This window comes from Rissa tridactyla, chromosome 8 (genome assembly GCF_028500815.1).
Source record: "Rissa tridactyla isolate bRisTri1 chromosome 8, bRisTri1.patW.cur.20221130, whole genome shotgun sequence".
Taxonomy (NCBI): Eukaryota; Metazoa; Chordata; class Aves; order Charadriiformes; family Laridae; genus Rissa; species Rissa tridactyla.
This window is the reverse complement of record NC_071473.1, coordinates 7,491,498-7,519,199: the sequence shown is the minus strand read 5'-3', so window position 1 is coordinate 7,519,199 and position 27,702 is coordinate 7,491,498. Positions and strand designations below refer to the sequence as shown.

The following is a 27,702-nucleotide window of genomic DNA, read 5'->3' as shown; positions in this document are numbered from 1 at the left end:
AAATTGGAAAAAATATAGTAAGAACTTTAAATAACTTTATTTTTAAAAATGTATTTATTTACATGCTGAATCTGTACAATATGCAATTAAAAATCCATATATGGTTTAAAAAAAAAGGTCATATACAATATGGCTTTACACACCAACAGACTAGCTCTCAGAGTAGCCTGCCTGGCATTGCAAGGGTACAATAATGCATTCTTTCATAGACCAGTACATAAGGCTACTTGCCCAGGACATAAAATACAAAGAAAAATACTGTAGTACCATGCCTTAGGAGGACTAAAGTAGTGAGGTTAAAGGCATGAAAGTTTTCTGAGTGGTGGTGAATGCACACCGGAACTCCTTAGGTTTGGTTTTCTTGATTGGTTTTTAAATGCATATGATTAAGTAGTCTCATATGAGACCCTACATAGTTGCTCACTTTCTGGATTCTTTTAAACACCAGCACACTACTGTCCTGTGGTCAGAGGTAAATGCTTTGCAAAGGATCTTCCTTTATTTGAGGCAGCTGTACAAAATAGTGAGCCTGTCAAATATGACGTATCAGTCACTTCCACAGTATAACCACGCAGAGGTTTTTAAACTACTGTTATTTCCATTTTAAACAGAAAATATCTCGGGGCTGTACCATCCTGTCAAGCCACTTACCTATAGAAGCATTCTCTCCCTTGCTCTCTGAACAATTATAATGGCAAACTTAGGACTGATCAAATTCCCCAAACTGGAGAAAAATAGTAAGCTTTACATTAACATCTGTCACTAGCTGCATGCTGCTCATTACACAATCACAGTCTGCACTTCCACCTCCCCCTCCTGGGAGGCGATCACAAACTCTCCTGCATGTTCCATTATTTCAATGTCCTCGGATGCCACCATCGTCACCATTGCTTCTTCCGTCTTGATGCTACCCTCTGTGGTCAGCACTGCTCCTTCTCCGATAGCAGACGCCAGCGTCATAGCGACCTGCTCCGTGAGGCTTTCGGGGGTGGCGATGGTGATGGTGTCTGCAGCATCTGTGGTTACTTCAGAGTTTTCTGCCATGGTGACGTTCTGTACAATGATCTGGTGACCAGAGTTTGCTTGATTTACTATTTGTTGCACAACCTTCATAATGTGGCTGTCGACCTACGTGAAGAGAAACGAGGCCACATTATTTCTCAGTGTATTGTACTGTTAGAAATACAGACAATTATCATCACCATACACCCTGCTTGATGAGCAGCAGAGCAGTAAAACAAGCAGCATTTAATTCCTGTTTTGTCCAGCTGTTCACTGAAGTTCCCATCACCCCGAGAACAGCAGACTCCTAGAACTTGTCACACCTCATGCTGCTGAAGATGTTTCACTAGCAGGGCACTTCTTACAGAAAGTCAAACTATTGTGTACAGAAAAACCTTAACAATGCACGCCCAGACATTTCAACTGAGTGAATGCAATTCAAGAGCCTAGCCAGCCCCTAATTTTGCAGCAACCATTAGTTTTGGCACTCAGGAATGCCTTAAGAGGACCATTTCTCCACAGCTGAAGTGTTATCGTACAATTCTACGCAGCTGGCAGCTATGTATGCAAGTCAGTAGCGACCATCACTGGGACGATCTGGGGTTTACAGAGCTCGGTCAAACCCATTGTGACCAGTATTATGGTTTAATACAGACAGGTCTGCAAAACTACAGAGGTAGGTGAATTAATTATTTGAAGCTGGATTTATTTAGCATGACTTTTAGACACTAGAAGTGATTTGGTTCATCTACAGCAAGTCCCCAAAATAATAGTTTATGCGGATGCTTTACCTCATGTCTTGTTCCCTCTATTATTTCAGTTGCTTCGCTGGTCTCCATGTCTTCAGTAGCAGTCTTGAAAGACAAAATATGACGATTCCCTTTTTAGATTATTACCCAAAAAATCTTTTATTACCAAGATAAGTGTCTTAAGACACTAAGATCTTTCACAAAAGTCTTTCTGTTTCCCACATAATGCAGCAGCTACTCTCAGGACAACTCCTCTTTGAAATTCCCTCCAAATCCCATTATCAAGAGCTACTTGAAAGTAATGCAGAGTGCTCACAAATAACCGAAAGAGAACATCCTCTCTCAGCAGGACTTGGCCAACTGGCAGATTTTTCTCCTACTGGAGAAAAACTATGGCAGCAGTAAAGGGACTCAATAAATGAACTGTGTCATTCTGCACGGATGAGTACTGGCTCTTTGTCACGAAGGGGGAGAAAGCAAAATGCATAATTCATTGCTTTTGGCAGCCACAGACAGTTAAAAACAACAGAGATTATTTTGAACAAAATAAGCTAAATAGAAATGGGAGAAAATAGTAGGTAAAAGTTGAGGGAAAGCTGAAGCAAGTTTGTGAGGACATAAAATCTGGTATGGTCAGAAATTCTTGGTCTCAGCCTTGTGATGAACTACTGTCAGTCTTCACTGCGTTCTCATTTTCCTGCCTACGTTACGTGCAGGGCTTCAGAAGGGTGGAGGATCTTCCACTTCAAAGGATCTTCCTTTGAGATACGGAGACCGTCGAGTAGGCTCCCAGTGCTCTCCTTCTGAACAAGGTTAATCCTACTTATTCCTAGGGTCATGCAGGCAGGGATAGCATTGGCCAGATCCTGTTTTACTTTCTCCCAAAAGCTTAGACGAGGAACATGCACGACTGCAGTTTTTACTGACAAAATACCATGGTAAGTTCAGAATGAGAAGGCTGTTTGCCCCACCTCTTACCTCGATGATGTATTCCTGAGTGTCCGCCACCACTGAAGAAAACTCTACCAAAACAGTGTGAGGATCTTCAGAAATGACTGTTGCAGCTAAGTTGTCAGCTGACTGACTTTCCTCAGACACCATCACTTCTTCCACCTCTTTCAAAGCAAGCAGGCAGCCACCTGAATGGTATTCCAAAAACGCCAGGAAAACATTAATTTTCATAACCATCTCAAATACAGGAATACCTGGAAAATACTACACAGCACAAATGAGACCCTGTTAACAGGATGTCACTGACAAGCAACCAGCAGTCAGACAACAGCCTCTCATCCCACCAAGACAGGACAAATAATGGCCTACGAGAGGCCTACATGACACCAGACAATAGGACTGAGCCTCGAGCAGAGCAACTGTCCAGTGTGACTTCAAAAAATACACAACTAAGTTCAGATGCATAGAACCATACAGGATTTCAAAAGCCGTATGTGAAGAACATACAGTAAGACTTTTAAGTGGTATATCTTTTCTGCTTATGCATCACACTTCAGTATATATCTAGGAAACTATTTTTTTTCCTCCAGTAAACTTGTATTGTCCTTTACAATCTCAATACGTCATCATCACTACCTGAAGAATTTTGAAAATTCATGCTTAGGAGCTAAAGAGCAGCAGGTCCAGTACGACTAATCCAATCAAACAAGATTATCTGTGAGAAGTTAAAACTCTGCTTAAGACATTTTCCTTGCAGAACATCCATACTTTGTGTTTTTTTACAGGATTTCATAAACCCCAAAAACTAGTACAAATGTAATGCCAAAAACACCCAATTGGCAACTTTAACCGTAACAATGTAAGTTTTACAGTCTCCTCACCTCTTTCCCAATACAGTAATCAACCTCTCTCTAGCATTACTTTGCGAAAACATTAATTTTCTCCCTCTTTGTGTACAGCCTTGGAACAGAACCACTTTACAGTCTGGGGTAGACTCTTGTACAGGGTAGGGTCTGTCTTCCCCACTTAGGGCAGTGCTGACACTGCGGAGACCACTTAAGCCAGAGTTTGGAGCAGGGAGCCCACAGCACTCCTGCAGTTAAGATTCTTAATGCAAATTCTATTTTTGTTATCTTTGTCGTTATTTAGGTGATCTAGATTTTATATTAGAACTGGTTTATGGCTGGCTGTTCAGCATAATTTTTGGTCAGAAAGATCACAATAGAAATATTCCTTAATGTAGATTAAAAAAAATAAAATAACGCATCTCCTTCTGATGCAACTGAGATGCGGATAACTGAGTAGCCTTGGACCAAGGTCATTAGATCCACTCTTCAGCCAAAAAGCAGCTTGTCCAAACCAAATTCTAGAACAAAACACATCCAATGCAGACGAGCTTTGCCATCTCACCTTTGGTTTTTAAGTGCCTGTTAAGAGTGCCGTGCTCTGCAAACCCTCGTCCACACTTGTAACACTTAAAAGGCTTTTCCCCCGTGTGATGCCGGATGTGGCGGACCAGTGAGCCCTTTTCCCGAAAGCCTCGACTGCAGTACTGACAGACATAAGGCTTATCCTCTAAATGCGTACGGAAATGAACTTGCTGGGCATTCTGTAAAAAGAGAGAAGCAAGAGAAGGGCAGATAAAGGGAATGACAAACTCAAGCAAGCAGTATTTTGGCTTCTAGGGTAAAATTCAACACCTTTGAGGGCTTCTTCTCATGTAAGATATGGTAAATACTTGGGTTTATTACTATTTAATTTTTTCACACACAAAGGAACAGTTTCTTCACAAATGTGAAGGTTTTATTAAGACTGTCCCTCTTTTCCCCACTAAAACAAAAGCTCCTTCTGGAGCTTCTGCTCTTACAAAAGGCAGGCGAGCTGGCATTTGTTCTTTCAGGAGCAAAGCCTCCTGACTTCTCCCAGTCCCTGGCTCTGGAAAGGAAAACCTCAAGGCAAGTGTGTTGTGAGGGAGGCACACCTTTGTCTTGTACCGCTTGCCACACTTGGGGCAGGAATACGGCCGCTCATCAGAATGCACTCTTCGATGCCCCTTCACGTGTGCAATGGTCTTGTAGAGCTTGCCGCACTCTCCACAGCGGAAACGCCGTTCATTGACATGCACTTCTTGATGCTTTTTTAGCAGATAGCCCTTGGTGAACTCTTTGCCACACTCTTCACACTTAAAAGGCTTGTAATCTAGAGACAGAAAGAGAGAGAACGCATGGTTCATACAGGACAACCAGCAATAGCAAGTATCTAGTACAAGCTGTAGCAAAAATAGCAAAATTATTAGAAAATAATTAGCCCAGAGAAGGTGGGAAATTCTATTTTTCAATTGCGTGTATGGGCTTTGTCTCATTCATAAGTGAATTCTGCTCAAATATTGCTCTTCCGGCCTTTGGTGCCTTTCAAGCAGGAGTTCCAGCCTGTCGACCTATTCTGGCTCACTAACCTTTTTATTGGCCTCATCACAAAACTCTACTTTCAAGGATGCAGTGCAGGCCATAAAACATGGAATTAGTATTTCTTTTTACCCTCTATTCTAGAGCTCAACCAAAGTAAACCTTTTCATATTTGTGTGTTAAGAATCAATTGATTTTGCATGGCTAACAGCCACGTAAAGCAAGGAATCTGAAACAAAGCAAGCTGTACTATGCTTAAGATCATAGTAAGACAGTGCATTTTAGAAAACAGCATAAGCAGTAGAACTTTACCTGAATGACCTTTGATGTGTGTTTCGAGGGAAGCAGCTTCACTGAAGGCTTCATTACAGTGTGGGCAAATGTAACTTTTGTACCCATTTGTTCTTTCTGCATCTGTCTGTCAGAAAGAAAACAGTAAAACATAAATATTGTTATACTAGTGCATCCAGTAAGTGCTGCTAATCAAATTCCCAATTAAACACTCCAGATTTGACAAGAAATAGATCTATATTGTTAACAGAAGAGAGAGCGTGCACGTGCATATTAACGCTACACTTAAAGCATGTGTGAGAAACATAACTATAAAAATTGACATAAAAAACCAGGCACAGGGAGAAACGCGCTGAGGGTAACGTGCAGGGTGGTGAGGCTAACAGGGCTGTCCACAACCAAGTGCAGGCAAGGAAGATTTAAAAATTAATCTATTTATGGAATACAAACATACAGACTCCACTTGTTCTACTTCAACACATTGTTCCCCACAAGACTCCTCTTCTACTTCCACCACTTCATTCTCTAGTTCTTCTGTAGCAGCTACAGCAGGCTCATCTGGCTTTTGCATTTCCTCCATAGCGACTCTCTCTATCACAATACCCGAATTCCTCATGGCCTGCCTCAGCAGATTCTCACTGTTCACTTCCCCCTCACACGGCAGCTCCTCAGGATGCGATTGCTGAAGGAATAAATAGTCCGGAATTGGTACAGCAAATAACACAGCCCTTTCTTTACAGCAACATTGCTCCGACAGTCATTCTTTCTAGGGTGTGTAACGCTGTGATACAGGGTTGAAAGCCCAACAAGGGAATGATCTTGGATTGGGGAGGGAGTTGAATTCTGTACTCTAAAAACATATAGTCCAAGGGATAAGAAGCCTTTGCTCCTACCAGAGTCTTGTAGCAGGCAACAGTCATCAAAAACACCCTCTAATTTTCTGTATCGTCCAGATACGTAGTGTATCTGGTTGTGTAGGGTGTACGCTATACACGTGCTGCTAAGCTCAGCAGTGGCAGATGGCCAGACAAGGTCAGACCAGAGTCTGCATTCTATATTCTCAGATGAAAAAGAAGCTAATTAACCATTTACTTCCACCGCACGGATTTATTCTTAGCACCTAAGAAAATTTTGTTTATGAGGTGAAATACTTCAAAATACCTCTTTGCATAAAACACATGAAGGATATTTAAGAGAAATGACACTCACGTCTTGGTCCAGGGATTTCGCATCTACAACAGGAAGTTCCTGCATTTGGACGTGGACTTCATGAAGAACGTTTCCTTTTGCATCTGTCACAAGGTGAATGACAGGTGAAGTCTCGATGGATTCACTCGCTATTGATGCAACGGTGTCTGCGTTTGAACTACAGGATCCTTCAAGAAAAGCAGCACAATAAATCACTTGGCATACTGCCACCCCTCACCAATTTGCTGTGCCCTACACAAAATGTGTATCACAATATGAGGTGCCTGTTAAAGCCATCTTTGTACCAGATTCTGAAACGTTCTTCACAGCCAACACCTGGCTACATGTGCTTCAGGTTAATAGTTTACCTCTACAAATTACTTTAATGCTGGATAGAAGTTATAAACTGAATACCTAAGAAATAACTTTTTTTCATAACTGAGAAAGAATTTATAGTCAAGTGCCAGGACCATGCTCGGTTTTATCAGATGCAATGCAAGCATCACTGACCTGCTGGCAAATCATCTTTATTGACTACTATTTCTTTGTTCATGTTGAAGCGGATTTTTTCAGTGCAAGGTGTCAGAGATTTCAGGTGCCGAGTCAAAGCTCCTGATTCCCGGAAGCTTTTCCCACATTTCTTGCATTTGTAAGGTCTTTCATCTGGAAATGACAAGAATCAAAACAACAGTATTAAATTAACCATGGCCAGTATTAGCTCTAGGCGATAAACTGCTAGAAGAACGCTTTCAGCTTTCTACAGCGAGCAGACTGTGCTTATCCCAGAACCTTGTTTTGCCTCCCAGCACCCCAAACATTGGGGAGCTCCATGGTCTGAGCTTGGCAGCAGATGGAAAGCAGCAATAAATTCCACTGGAAGCTAGATAACCACGCACAGTGCACTCCAGCAACAAGGAACTCTTATTTTGGAGAGCTGTTTTACCAGTGTGACGCCGATGGTGTCGAATCAGAGACCCTTTTGTCCTGAAGGAAGTTCCACAGAGTTTACATTCATAGTCCTTTCTGCTGCTGTGAGTGATCATGTGAGCTTTGAGGATGCTTGCCTACAGAAAGAATTTTACTTTAAAAGGTGTTCCAAATAGCTAAAGAGTTTACGTTTCAACTGTACAGAACAACAATGCTCCTTCTGAAATTAGAACTTTCCTTTTGAAAGTGTAACATGCAGCAGAGAAGCACATCGAGCCTTTAGATATCTTAGTTCACAGCTAGCCTAAACAACTCGCTAACCCAGACACAGCAGAAGTGATACTCACTGTTTTAAATGTCTTCTGGCATAATTCACATACATATCGCCCTTCTTTATTAACCAGCAGCTTAACCTTTATCAGCTCTGTGGAAACATCCTGCTCCTGATCGTCAGGGTTGCTTTGCTCTTCAGTGACTTCCCCATCAACATGACCATTTGGGTTTTCAAAAACATGGTCTCCTGCAACAATGACTTCTTTGATGTGCCCACTACCTGGGAACAGGATAAAGAGACAGTTATGTTCTTTACAGAAGAGAACTTTACACAACTAGAGCAATTTACTGTTTCAGCATTTAACGCAGTCAGAAGGAGAAAGAGTCACTTTAAGTCTGGAACACAGATCTTTGCAAAGTTCTCATTATTGCAGCATAAATATTAAAATGGATACTCCTGGAACAGAGCTTTAAATCTAATTTGTATTAATGCGGAGAGAATTGCAAAGCTGTTCTAGGGATGCCTCTCTCGCACCTTTGAGGTAATGCTCAGTCCCAAGTCACAGTGACACCGAGGTGTCACATATCCAAGTACAACACAAATGAAACAGAAGAAGACACCAGAGGAGCAAACTGTTCCTAACCCAGCAGGGGTACAAAGGCAAGCGTCTCGAAGCTCACCTACTATAGCTGATGCGCTGCTGATTTCCTCTGCTATTGAAGACGCTTCAACAACTATATGAGCAACAGTTATGGACTCCTCGACAGAAGGAACGACCTGCTGTAACAGATAACATTTTTAGCAGAAAGGTTTTATTACCTTTAAAAACATCGTATTCTTTTCTCTCCCCTCCAACCCAACAGACCGTTGCATCCTAATTATTTTGAGCCACGGCTTGAGGAGAAGCCTGCTGTCACCTTTTGTACTTCTTGGTTGAGGAGACCTGCTGATGCAGCAGCCAGAGCTTCTGGAGCACGCTGACAGACCTTCTGTAACTTGTGCTGCACAAATTCTTCCAAGGAGGTGAACTCCGACTGGCAGCGACCACACTTATGCACGTCATCTTCATCTAGGATTTAAAATTCAGTCATCGGTTTAGGAAAACACGGCACCGTTTACACCGAAAACTTCTGTTCCGCTCGGCCCGGTGAGCTGCTGTGCCCGCAGAGAAGGGACCCGGGGGCGGGGGGTACCGAGGGGTGTTTTCGCCCCTGCCCTGAAGCGGGTTCTGGGGCGGAGCGGGGCGATCCCCCCGCGGCCGGGCCCCGGAGACCCCCCGCAAACAGAGCCACCACAGACAGGCCCCCCTTCACCCCGCGACGGGCCCTGCCGCCCCTCAGGCTCCGCTTTCCCCTCGGCTCCGGCCGGGGCCCTGTGGCGGCGGCACCGCCCGCCCCGCTCCTGGTACCTTCCTCGCTGAAGGGCGCCGGGAGGCTGAGGAAGGTGGCGGGGCCGGCGGGCGGCGCGGCGGAGCTGGAGCCCGCGGCCGCCGCCCCCTCCCGCTTCTCGGCCGCGGCTGCCGTAAGCCCCGCCGGCCCCGCGCTCGTTGCCATCGCGGCCTCCATGTCGCAACGAGCCGCACCGCCAAGATGGCGGCTTTACGGCCGTGTCGTCATAACAACGGGCCGCGTGCCGCGGGACGGGCCGCCACGGGGGCTCGGCGGGGAACGCGGCCCCACGCGGGGGTTCCGGGGCCAACCGCGGCCCGGGTGCCGTTGGACGGCGCTAAGTGCCCGACTTCCGCAGGCCCCGGTGACCTCCGACCTCCGTGCCCGGACGGACCGGGGCCTAACGAGTTGCCTAACGAGTTGCCTAACGAGTTACCTAACGAGCCCCCGGGGCGGCTGGACAGCCCAATGGCTCGCGGAACGCCTCGGGTGACCGCGCGCTTCTGGCCAATAGCAGCGCGCAGGGGGTGGGCCGATGAGGCGGGCGACCAATGAGCGGAGCGAGCCCGTGGCGCCGGGCGGAAGGGCGGGAGAGGGCACCGAGTGCGGCTCCCGGTGGGGTGGGCGGGGCCGCCGCTGCCACCGCCCAATGGGGACGCGGGGCCGGCGCGGCGCGGCCAATGGGGGTGGGCGGGGGGAGGTCGCGCGGCTGAGGCGCGGCGGAGATGGCGGCCATGGCAGGCGGCGGGCCGCGGCAGTGCCGGCGGCTGGAGGCCGAGGCGGCCCGCGCCGTGCTCAGCGCCGCCGACACGCTGCTCTTCGACTGTGACGGCGTCCTGTGGCGGGGCGAGGCGGCGGTGAGCGGCGCGGCGGCGGCGCTGAGCCGGTTGGCGGCGGCGGGCAAGCGCCTCTGCTACGTGACCAACAACAGTAGCCGGACGCGCGCGGCCTACACTGAGAAGCTGCGGAAGCTGGGCTTCCCGCCCGCCGAGCCCCGCCACGTCTTCGGCTCGGCCTACTGTGCCGCCCGCTACCTCCGCCAAGCCCTGCCGCCCGGCGCCGCCGCCTACGTGCTGGGCAGTCCCGCGCTCGCCGCCGAGCTGGAGGCCGTCGGCATCCCGCACCTGGGGCCCGGCCCCGCCGCCCTGCCCGGCCCCTCGCCCGCCGACTGGGCCCAGGCACCGCTCGACCCCGCCGTGCGCGCCGTCCTGGTCGGTTTCGATGAGCACTTCAGCTACGCCAAGCTGTGCCAGGCCCTGCGCTACCTCCTGCGCGGCGGCCCCGACTGCCTCCTTGTCGGCACCAACCGCGACCACCGGCTCCCGCTCGAGGGCGGCACCGCCATCCCCGGTGCGCGGGGCGGGGGGATGCAGGGCCGGGGGGGCGTGCGGGCGCCTTGTCTACTGCCCGGCGGGTGCGGGGTGGTGGCCCCTGCCCATTCAGAGCCACCCGTGGCAAATCCCTGGTCTCTGAGGGTCCCCCGGGCCCAGCCCTGCATCTCATTGCACCTCAGTGTAGCATTATCCAGGAGCCTGGGCTTCCCCTGCTCCTTACTGCGCTCTCCAAAGGGGAGGAATCCTTGTTGATCCTTTACTCGGGGAATAGCGGTTCCTTTTTGGTCTCTATGTGGGATGGTATTCCAGCCTCCTGGCAGGTTTTGTGCACCGCCTCTCTTGGGACTCTGCCTGTCCTGTCTGTAACACTCTGTGGTTCTGTATCAGCTCGTGTGGATACCAAGAATCTCCTGCAGCCTCTAATCAATGTTTTCTCTTCTCTCCCTAGGGACTGGCTGCCTGGTAAAAGCAGTGGAGACAGCAGCCCAACGCGAGGCGTTCATCATAGGAAAGCCCAACCGGTACATGTTTGATTGTGTGGTGAGCGAGTTCAACATTGATCCTGCTCGTACCATCATGGTGGGAGATCGGCTGGACACAGACATCCTCATGGGCAATAGCTGCGGCCTCACCACCCTGCTGACGCTTACCGGGGTCACCACACTGGACGAAGTGAAGGGCCACCAGGAGAGCGACTGTCCTGCCAGGCAGAGCCTGGTTCCTGATTACTATGTCGATAGCATAGCCGACCTTCTCCCTGCACTGGGGGATTAGTATAGCGAAGTGCTTGCAGCCTCTGCAGCGGTACCCCAAGGAGGGCCCCTGTTAATCACCTTGTGACAGTAATGTACTCACTAGGATACCACCTGGAATTAGCAACCCTTAGCTTTTTAACCTTTCTGTCCTCTCAATATGATTTTGTTTACATCTCAGTCTTTAAATGCACTTTGAAACAAAGAGGGCATTATGGTGTCACCCACGTCTTGTGGGCTTGGGGCTTTTTTTTAAATTATAAGCAACACATCTATCCAAATGTTTGTGATATATGATGTCACGTTGTCCTCTAGACTGAGTTGAAAGTAGAGCTGGTTGATCTGAGGAAAAGAACCCCACATCTTGTGGTGTGTCCTCGCCTGGACGAGCTGTGGCTCTGTCTGGTTTATTCAGGGAAAAGACTCTTGGAGTGTGAAGTAACTTAGCAGCTGTGTTTGGAAAAGCTTGTGGTGGCTAGCGGAATTAGCGCTTAGCCTTAGGTTGATTTTTAAAAAAATATATTTTTTTTTTTTCCAGATGGGGTCCTGTTAAGCAGTGCAGCCCACTGCGTCAGGTCACAGAAACTGAAATCTTGTCTCCTTTATTTGACCGTTGCAAATTGCACTTGTGATGCAGATTAGCATGATTCCACTCGCAGAACACAAACGGTGTCTTCTGTATAGTGTATTTGTCCAAGCGTTGGATGTATGTGTAAAGTACATGTACATACAAGAACTACCCTGATCCTAAATATATATCAGAATATATTTAAAATATAAATTTAAGTATAGTATATGATAATATATCTTGTTTCCCAGAAGGGAGGATAGGAGGAATGTACTGGTCAGAGTAGGTTTAATTCTCCTCAGCTTTTGCATTTGGTGATGCAGAAAGTCTGTAACCACATAGGACGTCCTTCACTACTGCTGCTTCCCAGAAATAACTGGATTAGTACCGAGTTAGTCCTTGTACTTCCCTCAGCATCAAAACAGCCGCTTGCCTTGGCTTTAGCTGCAGAATCAGAATTAACACTCGATCCAGGGGGGATGGATGTAGTGCACAGTACAGCTTTCCACCGAAATAAGCCTGAGAGCATACTGGCTGTGTGTGGCGATGGCACGTGCTTCCTTTAAATACCTGACGTTAATATCTTCCACGTGTGTCTGGCGTGGGGGCCTGGCACCAGTTGCTTCTCTGAAGAGGAGTGCTTGCTTGCTCAGGTGATAATTTCATTTTGATCTTTAGGTGGGTTTGGGTGATGCTCAGACTACGGGGTAGATTTTTATGCTGGCTGAATCGAAGGCCACAGTTGAAAGCTTTTGCATTACAGAATTAAGTGAAAAATTATATATGCAAATAACATGCTTTTATTCCATAGATTCCACTGTCAGCAGATAAATTTAAACACCGGCCTTCCTTCTTCTCCCACTGTTCGGCTGAACAGCTCTAGCAGTGTGTCGGTGCCATTTCCTTCCACTCGGATGCTCGACACAAGTAGACTTGCCACCTTGTTTGTACAGCAATAACCGTGCAGTTCATATTGTCTTTCGGTGTTACCAGAATATTAGTTGGTCTTGTAAAAGGGTGTTCCTTTGTAGCTGGGGGTTGTGTAAGGAAGCCCGGGTAATCTCTTCCCTCTTCCAGTCTCCAGCTAGAAGGTTTACGCAGTCACAGAGAAATACTCAGAGGTAGAACTTTTCACTTTACCTGGGTAACATGGAAGTGGACATTATGGGTTTACTGCAGGTAGGGTCCGAAAATGGTGTGTTCGTTCATTCGGTTCCTGTATCTGGTGCTTATAATTTCAGAATATGTCAAATAAAGTAGTAAATGCCAAGAGAGGCGTTCAGCCTTGCTCAAGTAGCGCACTGTCCCTGCCGAGCACTGTACAAGGGAACCATTACCTCAATTCGTGTATGCTGAAATGTGCTGCTGAAGGTGTCGGTCATGCTTCTAAACTCTGTATCAACTTCCAAACGGTTTTTAAGCCTCTACTTGAATCCGTATTAAACTTAGAAACCTGCTTTCCCCTGGTGGTGTCTTATTTTGCGGTCTCTTTGTGAGCTTTGGTGCAGCTGTGTGGAAATCCTGTGAGTTAGGGGCGCAGTTTGTGTGTATCATCGTCTTTACTCCTCATGTGCAGCATTGGGGAAAGAAATCCAAGCTCTGGAGTATATATCTGGTTCAAGCCCCCAGAGCTGTGCGGGGCTCTTAGCATGGGCTGGGATTTGCTCCTTTGAGTAAGAGCAGAGCACAGTGCAGAATGCTTTCCCCTTCACAATAATTCTTTCACAAATGATGTTTTATAGAGGGTTTTGCCTCGTTCCTGTGCCTTACGTTGGCAGGGCATAAATTTCTTAAAGAAAAGTGTCTGCTGTGTGGCTGTTAAAATCTCAATGGGGAGAACACCCTGTCTGCGTGTGGCAGCGATTTTTTCAAATTTCTTGTGCTGAGCTCGGCTGCAGCAGAAGCCAGTGAGCGGGCTGGTCTCCAACGCCTCGGTTTGCAGAAGCAGAATTGGGGTTTTGACTGTTCCAACACTGTTCCCCTTCTCATCAGAGCTGCAGCACGGGACGCTGCAATCTTGCACTCTCAGTTTTGCTGTTTTAGAGGAGTGACCGTGATGGCTGGTTGGCTCACGCTGGCCACAGAAGCAGTGTGCCAGAACAAAATGGTGATTTTCTACTGAAATAGCTCATTTCTGACTTACAGAAGGAAAGAAGGTGAGCAGGGAGAGGAGCTGCTGGTGCTTTGATGACGAGAAACTCCCAAGATGAGCCGCCTTCTGGCTGAGTTTGAGCAGTCCTGGGCCACGTTTGACAGGAAAATGTCTAAAAGCCGTATTTTCCCTTGATGGATTCCTCATGAAAGAATTCTGTTGAGCTTTTCCTTGCCTTCATTCAGTCGGTTGTGTCTGTCTGGCAGATCTCAAAATCGCAAAGCTCTCATGGGGGCTCCTGGACCACTCAGAAAAATCACAGTCTGGCGAGCTGGGATCTCTGTTCCCCACGGGGCGTTTCTCATCACGGGACACGGGTGTTAGCACGAGTGCAGCTCAGGTTGTGGTGATGACTTTGTAGCGGAGATCCTTTTCCCTGGGGTCTGGACGGAGCGAGGTCCGTAGGTGGAACACAAGCGTGTCTGTGCAGCCGAGGCTTGCAGGGCAGCAGCCTGCAGGATAAACAGTTGGCTTCAGCCCACGGAGCTCCGGCAGCACAAAGTTCATGTTGAAACGTAGAAATAACTGATGACAAGGGCAGGCTGCCACTTTTCTCTATTCATTGTATCTCTTAATGAGACTTACCCGGTCCCGCTGTTAGGGCCTGCCAGCAGGGAGGGCTGACACAAAGCCCCCGATTGTCCTCCACCTGCCCGGCTCCAGTCGCCTCGCAAGGTGAGCAGGAAGAGCAGTTTTATGCACTGACAGCATCGCTCCGCAGCCCTGGGTTTTACCGCCCCCCCTTTCCCTTCTCCTCTCCCCAGGTGGCAGCTCTAGGGTTTCACCCTCCCCATAGCTCTGAGTTGAGGAGCTCCTGGCTGGGCAGCCCTTTGGCTGCCAGGGACACCTATTTACGTTTGGCAGATGCACGCTTAGGTTTCCCAGGCGTGCCTGGAGCCTGGGATCATGCACAGTCTGTGCGTCGTCAGGCGGCAGAGCTGCAGGAGCGAGGTCCTCATCTGAAGCGGAGGATGGAGGGTAGGAACGGCACCGGCAATGCTGTCCCTGCAGTGAGTATCCCCAGTCCCCCAGCTGTCACACAGAGAGCCCCCGCTCTGTGCTTGCTTGATTCCTCTGTTGAAGGGGCTGAGCTCCTGCCGTTCCCGTGGATCCTGGTAAGGTGTTGTTCATCCCCAACCTCAGCACCCCACAGTTCAGCTCCTTGTAAGGCAGCTGACTCCATCAGCTGGATTTTCTTAAGTGCCCGGACTTACACGGCATAAACCGATTGTGTAACAAGGCAGGGCAGCGCGGTCAGGTTAGAGATGCCAAAGAACCCTGGCTCGCAGGCTGCAGAGCCGCTCGGGATGCCTGAGCACACGTGAACCGCAGCCTGACGAGGGACAGGAGTCGCTGGATTTCATTATTTGCACCTTTCCCACCCGAGGGAATTTCGTTAGCTATTGAAACCCTGCCCGTTACTGTAGGGCTTGGGCTCTGTCGCGTTGGAATTGAGAAGATTTCAGCTAAGCACAGTTTTAACTTCGTTAACACTCGCTGTTTTTCCAGTGGAATGTATCCGGAAGTTATGTATCACCGAAAAAGATCAGTAACTGACCCAGAGGCTTGAAGAGTTTGGGCAGCTGTAGCAAATCTAACCATGGGCAGTTATTGAATTTCTCTATGTGCTTTAGAAGATTGAAAAACAGGTTTTATTTTTTTTAGTGTGGTCGAAACTCTCTTATTGAAAGCACATTCTTTCTGCTTTGTAAAAATGCTTTTCATGTGCCATTAGGTTAAATTGAATTGTTTCAATATAAGAATTAAAGTGAATTTTAATCGAGCCACTAGAACTGCCGCATGATGCCAAGCTCTTTTGCTTGGTTTGCGTGAAGAACAACTTACCAAGAAAAATAAAATACAGCCAGACACACGGAGGGGCAAGGAAGCAGGATCACTGTGCATGGGGCCTGTTTCAAATGCTGATGGTTCTCCTGGGGATTTCCTCCATAAACCGAAATAATTTAATTTGCTGCTAAAGCACAGCAGCAGCCGCCCCTGTTTGCGGAAAGCCTCCTGCTCCAGCCCTTCCTCGGCGGGCGGGCAGCGTTTGCACACTCCCCTGGCAGCAGGAGGAAAGTGCTCGGCTGTGGGGGTGCTGGTTACTGGGATGTCGGATCTGAAACTCCATCGCTCTGGGATAAAAGCGGCATTATTTTGGGGCTGCTGCGATGTTCTGGCAGTTCTGCGTTCAAACCCCAGCGGTTTGCACAGTGATTTGTTGTGAGCGGGAAGCGCGTTTCATGGTGAAGAACAACCAGCAGAAGGGTTAAGTTTAACTCCAGCTCTTTGCTTCTCCCAGGACAGGAGGGCGGCAGCACACTTCACAGCTCCATCCAGGACGTTCTGGATCATCTTGTCCGTTGCCTTGTTTTTTGCAGTTGTTGGCATCAGCGTTGTGGGGGTTCTCAGCTTCTCCCCCGGCTCTGCCCAGGTAAGGGATCCCGATCCAGGCAGGAAAACTCCTGCCCACAGCCGTGATTTGTGCCGGGAGGGAGGAACGGGGTGAGACGAGGCTGGGTTTGGCGGGTTACCCCCGTGGCAGGCAGCCTGCAGGCAGGAGGGCAGGAAGGCGGCAGCGCTGCAGGCAGGGAGCCGAGCAGCGTCTGTCTCACCCCTGCAACGCACCTGCCAGAAGCCGTTGCTCCAATTAAAGGAACTTCAGCGCACCGTTTGTAAATATAGCCGCAAGCTGGTATTTTTGCTAAGCAGGCACGTTCCAACGTGTGGCTGTGGCCTCCGAGACGAAGTGGGAGCGTGTCTGCTGTGTCTGCTGCCAGCGAGCCGTGCTGGCGGGGACGCAGATCCCAGCCTCCCGCCGTGCGTGGCGGCGGCAGAGGCTGGCGAGTGCCCTGTCCCCATCCTCCAGCAGCACCCAGGCAGGGTGGGTGCCTTCGGCGCGAGGGGCACCGGTGCCTCTCCCCGAGCCCTGCGCGATGGAGAGCGGTCTGCTTCCCAGATCTGCCCCCCTCCCTTGGGTCAGGGCCCGCTTTTCTCTGCTGCTAAATAATTCAGAGAAGCAACAAGGACCAGCGAAGGGTCCGGGTGGGGATGTTGGCAGGGAGATGCTGTGCATGAGCGCTAAACAGCTGATGGTTGGTGCTGCCCTCACCCTCTTTGTGCCCAGGATGGCTCGCAGCTCGTCCGGCTAACGCTCCAGGGCCAGCAAGACCCGCTGAGGAACCAGACAGCCTTGGTGGACAAGTCCAGGAGCACTGTCACCTACTACATAACCTCGCAGAGTAACCACACCGCCGTGGTGCTGTATGACAGCAGGAACGTAAGTGTGTTGGGATAATTACCTGCCTCGTTAGCGGGGATGCGAGCGGAGGAGCCCAGGCTGCTGAGAGAAGAGCCGCTGGGGTGGGAGCAGGAGGTGTAGACCAGGAAAAACATCTACCAGCTACTACTGTTTGGTGCCTTTCTCAGCACCTTTAGTTAGGAAAGACAACGCAGGGCAAAAGGAGGAATGTCTGTTTTTTTGGCTCTAAAGACAGCTGCGGTGCGTGCCGCTGCCTGCTGTAACAGGGCATGATCTGTCTTGCAGGGCTACGTGTGCTACAAGCCGGTGGAGCAACACGCGTGCTACCTGAGGAGGATGGATGCCTGGGACCACCAGACCCTGCAGACATCTCTCAACACGTCTGAGCAAAGAGTGAGCAGCTGCTGGGACTGTTCCCCGGGGGTGGCTGAGCTGACGGGGGTGGTGAATTGGGCTTTGCGCAGAATCCCAGCTTGCTGAAGGCCCTGTCCTGCATGGGTTTGTGTTCACGGTGGTGACTCTTGCACATCAGCATCCCAAGTGTGTCTAAATGAACGCTGGGCTCTCCCAGCAGCAGGGTAGCAGTGGCAGCCCCCTATTTTGGGGGGCTCTGAGAGCTTTCTTGGGGAAGGGCTGGGTTGGGGTCTTACGCGGGAGCAGAGCTCTGTCTTGCAGTCCCGGGCTTGCAGCGCACGAGCTCAGAGCAGCAACTCCCGGTTCTACCGACATCTTATCTTGTGAGAAACAGCAGAGTCGCAGGCTGGGGAAGGGGGATGTGTCCCACAGAGGTGAATAGCAGGGCTCTCGCAGGACCCGCTCCCACTGGATTCTGTTACCTGCTCAAAATTCCGGGAAACAAAAAACAAAGGGGGTTTGTTGCCAATTCACAGGGGAAAAAGTTGGAGTAAATCATGTATACGGACCCTCCGAACAAAATGTTAATGGATGCGTGGGCAGGGGGCAGATTCTGTTTCAAGAAGACAGAAGGCCTTATTTTTTTGTGCCCCTACCATCTGCTCTCCATTTCCTCGGGGGCTCCTTGTCCCTTCAACAGCCATTCCCACCTGGCTGGAAAGCGATGGGCAGTGTTTAACCCAGAGGAGTGTAGGGATGCAGCGCCCATAAGAGCTTCCCAAGCTGCAGGGCTCGCGAGGGGCCGCGGGCTGTCCCCGCTCCAGCCTTACCCCCAGGAGGCTGCTCCGGACAGAGCGAGCATCCCTGCCCTTACTGCTGGGATAGAGACTGCTCCTTGGGTGCCTGGAGAGAGACAGCAGGTCTGTGGGGCCGGAGGGCAGCGCCAGGAGGGGCAAAGCGCCTCAGGAGGAATTAACGGGGACATTTCTTTCAGACTGATCAGCTGCTACATCAGAATAACCAGACCAAGTACTACCGGGAGTTCCTGGGCATTCTGGCAGGGGAACAAGTGGACCCCAAAAGCCTGGGGGAGGCTGTCCAAGCCCTGTGCGAGCAGACATCCATCTTCTGGGTCAGGAGAGGGCAGGGTAAGTTGTACGTGTCCCTTTGCAGAAGAAGGAAGCACGGTTGCTTCTAGTACATCTAAGAGGAGCAGGCTCTGCTGCGCAAAAGCTGATGCGTGTCCCGGGACGGGCTGCCAAGGTCCGGGACAGGTGACCTCTAGTTCAAAATCAAACCATTGTTCAGCGATGGCCCAGCGCTGGCTCGTACCCACGACCTGCTGGGAAAGGCTCCACACCCCCTTCCCCGGGCAGCGCAGCCTGATCGCACGGCACAACCGCAACACAGAGCAGTCCCCTGCGATGCTGTTGGCTTAATACTTGTCACCTTCATCTTCACCAAAAGCAGCCTGCCGAGCTCTCATTCTGTTCCGTCTGACTCCAGCTTTAATGAGAAAGGTCATTCCCTGAGGCTTCCCATCTGTTTGGCTCCCCAGGGACTCGTATCCGCAGGACTGCAAAGCATTCCTCTCATCCTGCTTCTGTCCTTGCTCATTTGGCAGGTCCGGGGAAGCAGCGGCTGATCTACCTTTGCATTGACATCTGTTTTCCAAGCAACATTTGTGTGTCTATCTGCTTCTATTACCTCCCTGAGTAAGGCCGGCAGCTGCGGATGCCCTCTCGCTGCCCTACATACTTGAACCGAATTCCTGAAAAGCCTCTGATTTCAACGAGGAAGGTAACATCTACAGTGTCCCCCAAAAGCTGCCTGCTGATTTCACGCTGCAGTTCAGGAGAGCTTAGAAAAATAACAGGACTCGGCTCAGCACTGTCAGCACAGACACTTTATTTGCAGCTGTGCTCCAGGGCTGCATCTTGTTCGTAGGTATTAGGAGATCCAGGCCTAGAGGAATCACGTGGAGCAGCTAGTGTTTTGTGGCTACAGGCCCTGTTCAACACAAGGTTATTACATTTGTTGGGGGCGGTTGGCTTTATAAGAGTGCAGCTCTCCAAGTCTGTGAAATACACTTTGAATAAAGGGATTGCAAAACAAGACAACAGCTGCCTTTCCTCTCTTTGCTCAGCCAATGCCGTCACGTAGAAAGGCTGGTATTTTTTTTTTTTTCCACTTTGGGGTACAAGAACAACACAAAGCTGTCAGCAGCCGATGCCACAGGGATTCCTCCAGCCGAACCATACCCAGCTCCCCTCAGTGGGGCTGTGCCTCCCTCTCCCATTCCCTTTTGTCCAAGCGGCCTCCCTTAGAGGCCACACGCGTTTCGGTAATGATCTGCTCGGAGCTGAAGCCTGGTCTCACTCCAAGCAGATGCAGCTGCTTCTGCCAGAGACCGAGCCCTCTCCACCAGAGGAGGGGATGGTTACAAGTGCATGTCTCGGGCTCCAGAGAGGGTCCTTGCCACTGTAAGACAAGGGAAAACAAGCAGATGTCCTTTCCTTCCCACACGTGACCGTTATCCCAACACGCTGTCATTGAAAGCAAGGCAGACGACTGCTTTCTGGTGGCCGCTGTATTCCCTCTTGATCTCTCCCGTCTCCACACACCAAAGTCTGGCCAAGTTATCAGAGGAGGCTGGAACAGAAAGGGAAGAGAGGAGCGGGATGTATTGCATTACCCTTTAAACTTTTATTTTATTATTCTAAGACTTCTCTCCTGCTTCATTCAACACCATTATTAGGGCTGTTGATGACGGGTAAGGGAGCAAGCTTAGCGCATTTCTGTATTACGTAAGATTTTAATTATTTCAAAGAGAAGTTACTGTGGAAATTACATGTTTTGAAGGGATTGTCATGCTGCGTACGGCAAGCAGCGCTGCTACCAGGTGAAATAAAGTGCACACAGGAAGATCATCTCTCCAGTTTAAACAGATGCCCTATTGTAGCACAGGCAAAATGCTTACGGGAGTTACCAGACTGCGCTGCAGGCGCGAGGCTGGGTGTTGTCTCCTCGCACATACTGGTGCACCAGCATTTGGCAATGTCCCAGTTAGAGAAACCGCTAAGCCCTGTGCTAGTGCAGGCCCTGCTGCTGGGGGCCTGGCGTAGCCCAAATCAAGCGGTGGGCCAAGGGCAGGAGTGCAGCAGCACCTCACCTGTGACAATGTACTGGGAGTCCCCGGAGAACGCGCAGTCCCACATCCAGCCCCGGGACGTTTCCCCTGGGTTATTGCTCTTAATGCTCAGCTCTGTCATCAGAGAGAAGTTTGAAGTCCTCCAGATCTTACAAGTTTGATCTGCAGAACATGTAGCCAAGAGCCTGCAAGGAAGAGAAATGTGAGGGCAACCTTATTAGTCACGCTGTCCACCTAAGGGCCTCTTGTTAATGGGGGCCTGGAGCAGTAATCAACTGGAGACCTGCATTCATTGTGATGAGATTTCTTTACACCTATGTCATCTGCCTTACGAGATTCAAGCCAGACTCAGTGACGGAGTACGCAGAATTCACCACTTTGCTCTCCGAGATCAGCAATTCGATCCCAGGTGTAAGAACAGCTCGTGGCAGCAAAGCTCACCGAAATTCCGGTGCACGAGGCTGGGATGCCCCTGACAGCAACCCAGTCCCAGTGTGTCCTGTCCCGCTCCTCCCTGGGGAATCTGCATGGTCCCATGTGGAACCAGCATCAGCCAACAGCTGGAGGCACAGCTGGTCTCTGCCTGCCAGGAAAGGTAGGTGAGGGGCTGGCACACACTCACGTGGAGTCGGGGCTGAACTTGCACTGAAGGGCATAGCGGTTGTGAGCTGGGATCTTGGTCTTGGGGATCAGCTGGGTCACCTCCTCTCCGATGCCGCCCGTCAGGTTCCACACGTAGCAATTTCCCTGCGGCGAGACAGGGGGATGTGTGGCCAGGGCTGGTGCTCACCCACCCAAAAGCAACCCAGTCTGTCCACGTCCAACCACGGCACAGCAAAGCCAGGGCAAAGCTGGTACGTGCAAACCATCTGCCTCTGCCCACGGGAGGCACAGCCCAGCAGCTGCCGGAGCACCGTAAATCCTATCCCGCGTTCGAGGCCATCGGAGCTCACCGAGCTGTTGACAGCCGCCATGTAACTGGCATCGGGGTCGATGTGAACTGAATTCACGGAAACTTCGGGCTCTGGAATCAGCTGCTCGTTGTGGTCTGTCTTCAGGTCCCAGATGTGAATGGCACCGCTCTGATCACCCACAATTAGCTCTGCCTGCAGGAAAACAGCAGCCTCGTCTCTCTGAGAACCCCACGAGCAGCAGCCCCAAGCCGATGCCCAGATTGTGCCCGTGCAGCACCGCGTGGAGCCCTGCTCTGGTTTTAAGCATCAGGGTCCTGTTTTGCCTATTTATTTCCCCAGCACAAGGCTGTTTCAGAGCTCCAGCAGCCTGATGACCACTCCTGTACGCTGAGAGCCATCAGAGCACTAATCTCACGTTACACTCTGCAAAAAGGCTGTTTACCTTTCCAGAAGTGTTTGCTAATTTTATAAACCCCAGAGCAGACAGCGGCTGCCTGATTTCCAGAACCGCTACAGCTCCAAACAACATCCACAGAAGCCAAATTATTTTCAGCACGTCTGAGAAGCGGGCATTAAGACACGAGTTGGCCAGTGAACAACTGAAGCACTCAAGAGTGTACAGATACCTGAAAAACACAAGCCTAAATGGATTTTTCTCTCTCTCCCCTTCTCAGGGGAAGGACAAGAGCCAGCTGAAGGGCAGGAGTTCTGGCTCCGATCCTGTGCTCAGAGCACAAGATAATGCTGGCGGCTCTCCACTAAAACCAGGGCTTTTATCGACAGTCTTGCGCTGTCCATATTTTTAGCAGAATCCCTAGAGGAGATCAGGTCATCAGGCACAGCTAATCCTGTACCTGTGATCAAAGGCTTTTTTCTGAGGAAGACAACCATCACTCGATACATTTAGCTGACTGCGCAGCGCAGAAGCATCTTCTGGACACCTCAGTCCTTAGCCCGCTCTTTACAGGTGTAAGTGCAATTGCTAAAGCCATCACGGCTTTTCCCAGGCCATGAGAAATCTCTCTCGGATAACTGGATGAGCAATGCTGAAGCAGGAGACTGCAGAGCAATCCAGAGTTATCTGAATAAATACTGCCACCTTTGGACTCGTTTACCGTGTTCTGCTCACAAACCAACACTTCTGCAACGCGGCAGCATCTTGGTTAGTGATTATGTCACATGTAAGATGTATGTACAACAGCATTTGTTTTAACGCAATACATTCTCACAACGCAGCACTATAGGAGCATCAGCAGCATTTGGGTAAACTCTGGTCCAAAGATTGATCTCAAATCTGGTCTGAAATGCTGGACTTGCAAAATTAAACCTTGCAAAATCAAATGCACAAAGAAACGTTTCTATTAGTCAGCTTTTCACAAGGTTCACACTGCCATGTCTGCAATCAAACCCTGCAGCGCTGTGAATACAAAATGGACCAGACGGCTTATTAACACTGCAATGATACGTATTGATTTTCACCGCCGTCCCCTCTAATGCACCGCGCTCCCTTTCAGCCTCGTTTCCCAAGCCCCTGCCATCCCCCTGTTTATCAACAGCGTCTGAACCAACGGGAGAATCTTGAGCAAATCTGACCAAAGTCCTAAAGGTAACGGGCGCCACTGGCCCTGAGATGCTTTTTCTTCGCAGCGGTGCCACCCTCAAGCTTCCCAGCCCACGCTGTGCCACCCGTTCCGCTCCCATCACATCCCCTTGGTTATGTTCTTGGGACAGAGATGGCCCCAAAGGAGTGTCCCCTCCTACGGGATGAGAGGCTCAGCGCAGCCGCTACGCCCTCCCTTTGCAACAGCCACCAGGTAATTAGCACAAACACGCCAGCTGGCAAACGAGCTCAGCGGACAAAGCCCGCGGGCTGCAGCATGGATGCCTGCTGCAGGCACAACGTGAGCCCGCGGTACCTGCTCGCTCCCAGCGCCGCTGCTCGGGGAGGTTTCCTCCACCGCACAAAGCAACGTTGGTGTCTGTCGTGGCAGCTCCTGTGACACGCGGGCTGTGTTCCCACACTGACCCAAAGCTCCTAGCAGCAGCCCGGGTGCGGGAAGCTGGCGGCTGCTTGTCCAGCAACGCCACCGAGAGCTCGCGGGTCTGTGCCACCAGGAAGGCCACCCTCTCCCAGCCCCAGATTTTTTGCCGCATTTGCCAGAGTAAGACTCCGCAGCCCCTCAGGTCTACCTGGAGGAGGCACGGCAAAGCAGGAGCTGGGAAATCGCGGAGGAGCCAGTGCTCACCTGGTTGGGGTGCAGGCAGACACAGTTAATAGGAGCGTTCACCTGGAAAATCCGCTGACACTGGAGGTTACGAGACCTGCAACAAAATGGTGCGAAAGGAGCACATTTAACAGCGTGCAATCAGCTCTGCCACCTCTGGGGTGCTGCTGGAGGGGGGACACCCACCTCAGGTCCCAGATCCTGGCCATGCAGTCCTCCCCCCCCGTGTACATCCACCGCCCGTCCTCGTGGAAGCCCACGGAGGTGATGTTCTTGCTCACGCCGTCGTAGTTAATGACGGGGTTGGGGTTGTTGGAGTTGAGATCGTACATGCGGATGTGCTGGTAGCCTGCAGACAGGACCGGGCAGGGGGTGACCACCGTCCCCCTGCCCGGTGCCGGTGCCCGGGGCGGCAGGGGGCCGGGTGGGCTCACCTGCGGCAGCGATCATGCTCCGGTCTGGTGTGATCTCCAGCGCGTTCACCTGCTGCAGGCGCCCGTTAAGGTCGGTAAGAAGAAGCAGCAGCCGGGACCCGCCCGGTGAGACAGGGTGCTCCCAACCGCGGGGGGTGACACCGAGCTAACGGTGCCGGTGGGGCGGAGGAGCGGCCCCGCCGGGCCCCGGTGAAGGATACGGAGTCCTGGTGCTGGACGGTGCGGGTGCAGATGCCGCTGTGCGCCTGCCAGAACCGCACCGTGTGGTCGTAGCCGGCCGTGGCCAGGATAACGGGGTCGCTGCCCACCGTGCCCTGCGCGGCGTTCATGGTGCCGCCTCCGGGGCCCGTTCAGCCCCTCTTCCCCCCCACGCCTTCACCCGGTCCCCGGTCCCGGTCCCGGTCCCGGTCCCTGCCCACGCCCGCCCCCCCCCCGTGCACTGGTCCCGCGGGGGAGCCCGGAGCCCGCCCCTCCCCCGCTCTCTGCCGGTACCGGCGGCCGCGGCCGGCGCAGGGGCACGGCTCACTCTGCGCATGCGCCGGGACCCCGGGGCTGCGGCTGCGCATGCGCACGGCGCCCCGCCTCAGCGCGCAGCCTCGTCCGCCGGAGGGCGCATGCGCACGAGCGCGGCGGCGGGCGATACTAACGTGCGGGGAGTGGGGGGGGGATGAGGCGAGACCACGGGGCACGGGGAGGAGGGGGGGGGCGGGAGCGGGAGCCCGGTTCCAGCCGCGCCGCGAGGGGGCGCAGCGCCGAGGGCGGTTGTGCAGCGCCGAGCACCGCGGGGAGGTCGGGCACCGGGCGGGCACCGGGCACACGGGGCGGGCACACACCTGGCACACACAGGGCACGGCCAACCCTCTGGGTCGGTGCCACCCCGAGGCAGGGAGAGCGGCGTCTCCGCCCTGTGCCGGTGTCCCCCGCCGTGCGGGTGTCGCACTGGGGCGTGTGGCACCGTCCCCGCCCTACCGGTGCCGCCCCGCTGCGCACGGCGGGTAGCGGGAGCCGCAGCATCCCTCCTCCCTTGCCGCTCGGCCTCGGCCCCGCACCGCACCGCCGCAGCGCCCGCGGCACCGGCGCCGCCCGGGCCCTTTAAGAGCGGAGCGGCGGCGGCGGTCCGTGCCCGCGTCCGCTCCCGGCCGTGCCCGCGGCGGCCCCGCACCTGCCGGTAAGGGCCGGGGATGCTCGGGGCCGCAGAAGGGAACGGGGATGCAGGGATGCCCGGTGCCGCAGGGATGCTCGGGCGGATGCAGGGATGCTCGGGGGGATGCCCGGTGCCGCAGTGGGGACCGGTGCCGCAGGGATGCCCAGCGGAGCCTGCAGGTTGCCGTGGGATGCAGGGATGCCCGAGGGGTACCGTGGCGCGGGGGAGCGCGGCTCGGGGTGCCCCAGGCTTGCGGGTGGAGCCCCGGCAGCGCATTGGGCTGGGTGGGATGCGGAAAGCCCCCCCCTCCCCATGCCCAAGGGTTGTGCTGGGTGTGCCCCAGCGTCCCGGAGCGGGAACAGGGGACACCTCTGTCCGGGGGCCAGGGGAGCAGTTCCCTCCTGCTGCCGTGGGGGCTGTAGTCCCGCGGGGGGGGACGGTCTGCAACCTTCCCACGCAGGAGCCCCTAGCCATGGGGCTGCAATGCCGTGGCCCCTGGCGACGGGTAGCTCATCCCACGGGGGAAACCCGGGCTGGGTGCGAGGGACAGGGACATTCTCTTCTGGGCTGACCGAGGAAGGCTCTGGAAGCGCGTGAGCATGCACATGAGTGTGCACGGAGCGGCGTCACTCTTCCCACGGCCGCACCGTCGTCGCCGACGGGAGCGAGGGTTTGGCATGGCAATGGCTGGGGAATGCTGGAGCAGGGCGGTGGGCAGCCGGGCAGCATGCAGACCCTGCGGTGGCACCCAAAACCCTCTCCACTGGCCCGTGGGCTGCGGTCAGCACCTGCCACCCCATCTCTGTCCTCCCTGTGACCCTGCTCTCTCCAGGCTGAGGTTTGGGTTTGCTTCCATTCTCCTCTCCTGGCTCGCGAAGGTAAGCAGGGAGCTGGGCTGGTTTCCGGGAGCTGGAAGCAAAACCCATGTGGGCTGCGTGGAGGCAGGGGAGGGGTCGAGGGCCCAGCCCCCTCCTCACACAGCAGCTGCTAAGAGAGTTGAGTCAGGCTGTCTGGTTGTGAGGAGCCATGGGCTCTTCCCAGCCTCCGAGGGACTATGCCAGCCCTGTCCCCAAAGGGTTGTCAGTGGAAGATGTCAAATTAATAAATATAGCGGGTGCTAGCGGCGAGATGCTGGGTTGGACCAGCGGCATCAATCAGCCGAGCCCTCGCTGCGAAGGGATCTCCTGTCGGCACAGGGACACAGAATCGTGGCTGCCCCTCATCACCCCTCGGTGCTGCGCCCCACTGCTGGCGTACGCCCATCCCGCCTGCCCTCGCCTGGCCTGTGCCAGGGATGCTCAAGCCCTGGAAACCTGTTCTTTAAATAAGATAACATATATTAAAAACGCCAAATCCTGGCGAGCTGACAGCGTCTGTCTAAATATTTATCCCCGTTCCGATCAGGCGCTGTGTTCCCATGACAGCATGATTAGCACTTTGCATATTTATGGCCTTCCTGGGTGCTGGGCTCCCTGCTCCCGCCTGCCCCGTGCCTGGGGGCCGTGGATCTCCCCTCTCTTCCCGTGCACCCATCAGAGGTGAGCCCTGGGCTGGCAGCCATCCCCAGCCTGGCACAACCCTGCTGGGCTGTGCTGGAGCTGCCAGGAGCATCCAGGGCCGGGCGGGATGGAAATGCAGCAGGGACAGGCAGGGCAAGGAGCGGGTGCTGTGTTTGTCCCCTGCAGCACAGCAGGTGCAGCGCCGAGCATAAGGCATGTTTTTCACGTAGGGACATGAGCACAGGGGACAGCGTGGGCACAAACTGCCCCAAAAATAGGCTCCTGCCCTGCCTCCTGTGTGTAAGCACCAGGGGACTGGGTACCCATGGGTACCGGGTGACGGGGACGGAGCAGGGATGCTCCAGCTCCCTCCTGCATGGTGCTGCCCTGCCCCGCAATGTGGCCTTGCTGGGGCCTCGTGCTCTGGGCACAGCACGTCCCGCGCTGGCTCTGCAGGACACGCCAAGGGTCCCGGCCGTGGTGCCCGCCCTGTGCCCCGTGGCAGTGTGCAGGAGGAGCGTGTCGGCAGGGATTAGGGCTGTGTCTAGCAAAAGGGCTCATTCAGAGCCGGAGGCGCAGGGCGGCTCAGCGCGGCTCTCCCCCGGTGCCACTGCTCTGGCAACACAAACAAAACCCTCGCGATCAGCTGAGCCGCTTGGGCGCCGGCAGGAGCCAAAATCTGCTTTTCAGTTCCCAAATCTGGCAACGTGTAATTTAACCCTAAACTTCAGCGTGTTT

General features: G+C 52.7%; 4 protein-coding genes across 5 annotated transcripts; 2 read left to right on the top strand and 2 right to left on the bottom strand.

The window, feature by feature from the left end:
• Positions 1 to 13: 13 nt before the first annotated feature.
• E4F1 (E4F transcription factor 1) lies at positions 14 to 9,566 on the bottom strand. 2 transcript variants are annotated; one of them, XM_054212164.1, is made up of 14 exons: positions 9,196 to 9,566; positions 8,705 to 8,856; positions 8,468 to 8,567; positions 7,861 to 8,066; positions 7,530 to 7,650; positions 7,097 to 7,249; positions 6,608 to 6,774; positions 5,853 to 6,080; positions 5,420 to 5,525; positions 4,684 to 4,901; positions 4,113 to 4,311; positions 2,730 to 2,890; positions 1,794 to 1,856; positions 14 to 1,128 (listed from the first exon to the last, which is right to left on the bottom strand). In XM_054212164.1, the coding sequence occupies exons 1-14, from the start codon at positions 9,350 to 9,352 to the stop codon at positions 781 to 783; spliced, it is 2,379 nt and encodes a 792-aa protein (XP_054068139.1). In that variant the 5' UTR covers positions 9,353 to 9,566; the 3' UTR covers positions 14 to 780. The 2 variants fall into 2 exon arrangements, with proteins under 2 accessions (XP_054068139.1, XP_054068140.1); XM_054212165.1 differs by having other exon boundaries at positions 8,468 to 8,564.
• Positions 9,567 to 9,876: 310 nt separating this feature from the next.
• PGP (phosphoglycolate phosphatase) lies at positions 9,877 to 13,285 on the top strand. The gene is made up of 2 exons (XM_054212953.1): positions 9,877 to 10,525; positions 10,958 to 13,285. The coding sequence occupies exons 1-2, from the start codon at positions 9,901 to 9,903 to the stop codon at positions 11,281 to 11,283; spliced, it is 951 nt and encodes a 316-aa protein (XP_054068928.1). The 5' UTR covers positions 9,877 to 9,900; the 3' UTR covers positions 11,284 to 13,285.
• A 505-nt stretch (positions 13,286 to 13,790) lies between these two features.
• Positions 13,791 to 19,404, top strand: BRICD5 (BRICHOS domain containing 5). The gene is made up of 6 exons (XM_054212630.1): positions 13,791 to 14,991; positions 16,284 to 16,415; positions 17,109 to 17,261; positions 17,529 to 17,636; positions 18,592 to 18,745; positions 19,222 to 19,404. The coding sequence occupies exons 1-6, from the start codon at positions 14,953 to 14,955 to the stop codon at positions 19,314 to 19,316; spliced, it is 681 nt and encodes a 226-aa protein (XP_054068605.1). The 5' UTR covers positions 13,791 to 14,952; the 3' UTR covers positions 19,317 to 19,404.
• Positions 19,405 to 19,488: 84 nt separating this feature from the next.
• On the bottom strand, positions 19,489 to 24,719 carry MLST8 (MTOR associated protein, LST8 homolog). The gene is made up of 8 exons (XM_054212629.1): positions 24,522 to 24,719; positions 24,322 to 24,373; positions 24,074 to 24,236; positions 23,909 to 23,984; positions 21,702 to 21,854; positions 21,371 to 21,495; positions 20,770 to 20,933; positions 19,489 to 20,249 (listed from the first exon to the last, which is right to left on the bottom strand). The coding sequence occupies exons 1-8, from the start codon at positions 24,648 to 24,650 to the stop codon at positions 20,131 to 20,133; spliced, it is 981 nt and encodes a 326-aa protein (XP_054068604.1). The 5' UTR covers positions 24,651 to 24,719; the 3' UTR covers positions 19,489 to 20,130.
• Positions 24,720 to 27,702: the final 2,983 nt, after the last annotated feature.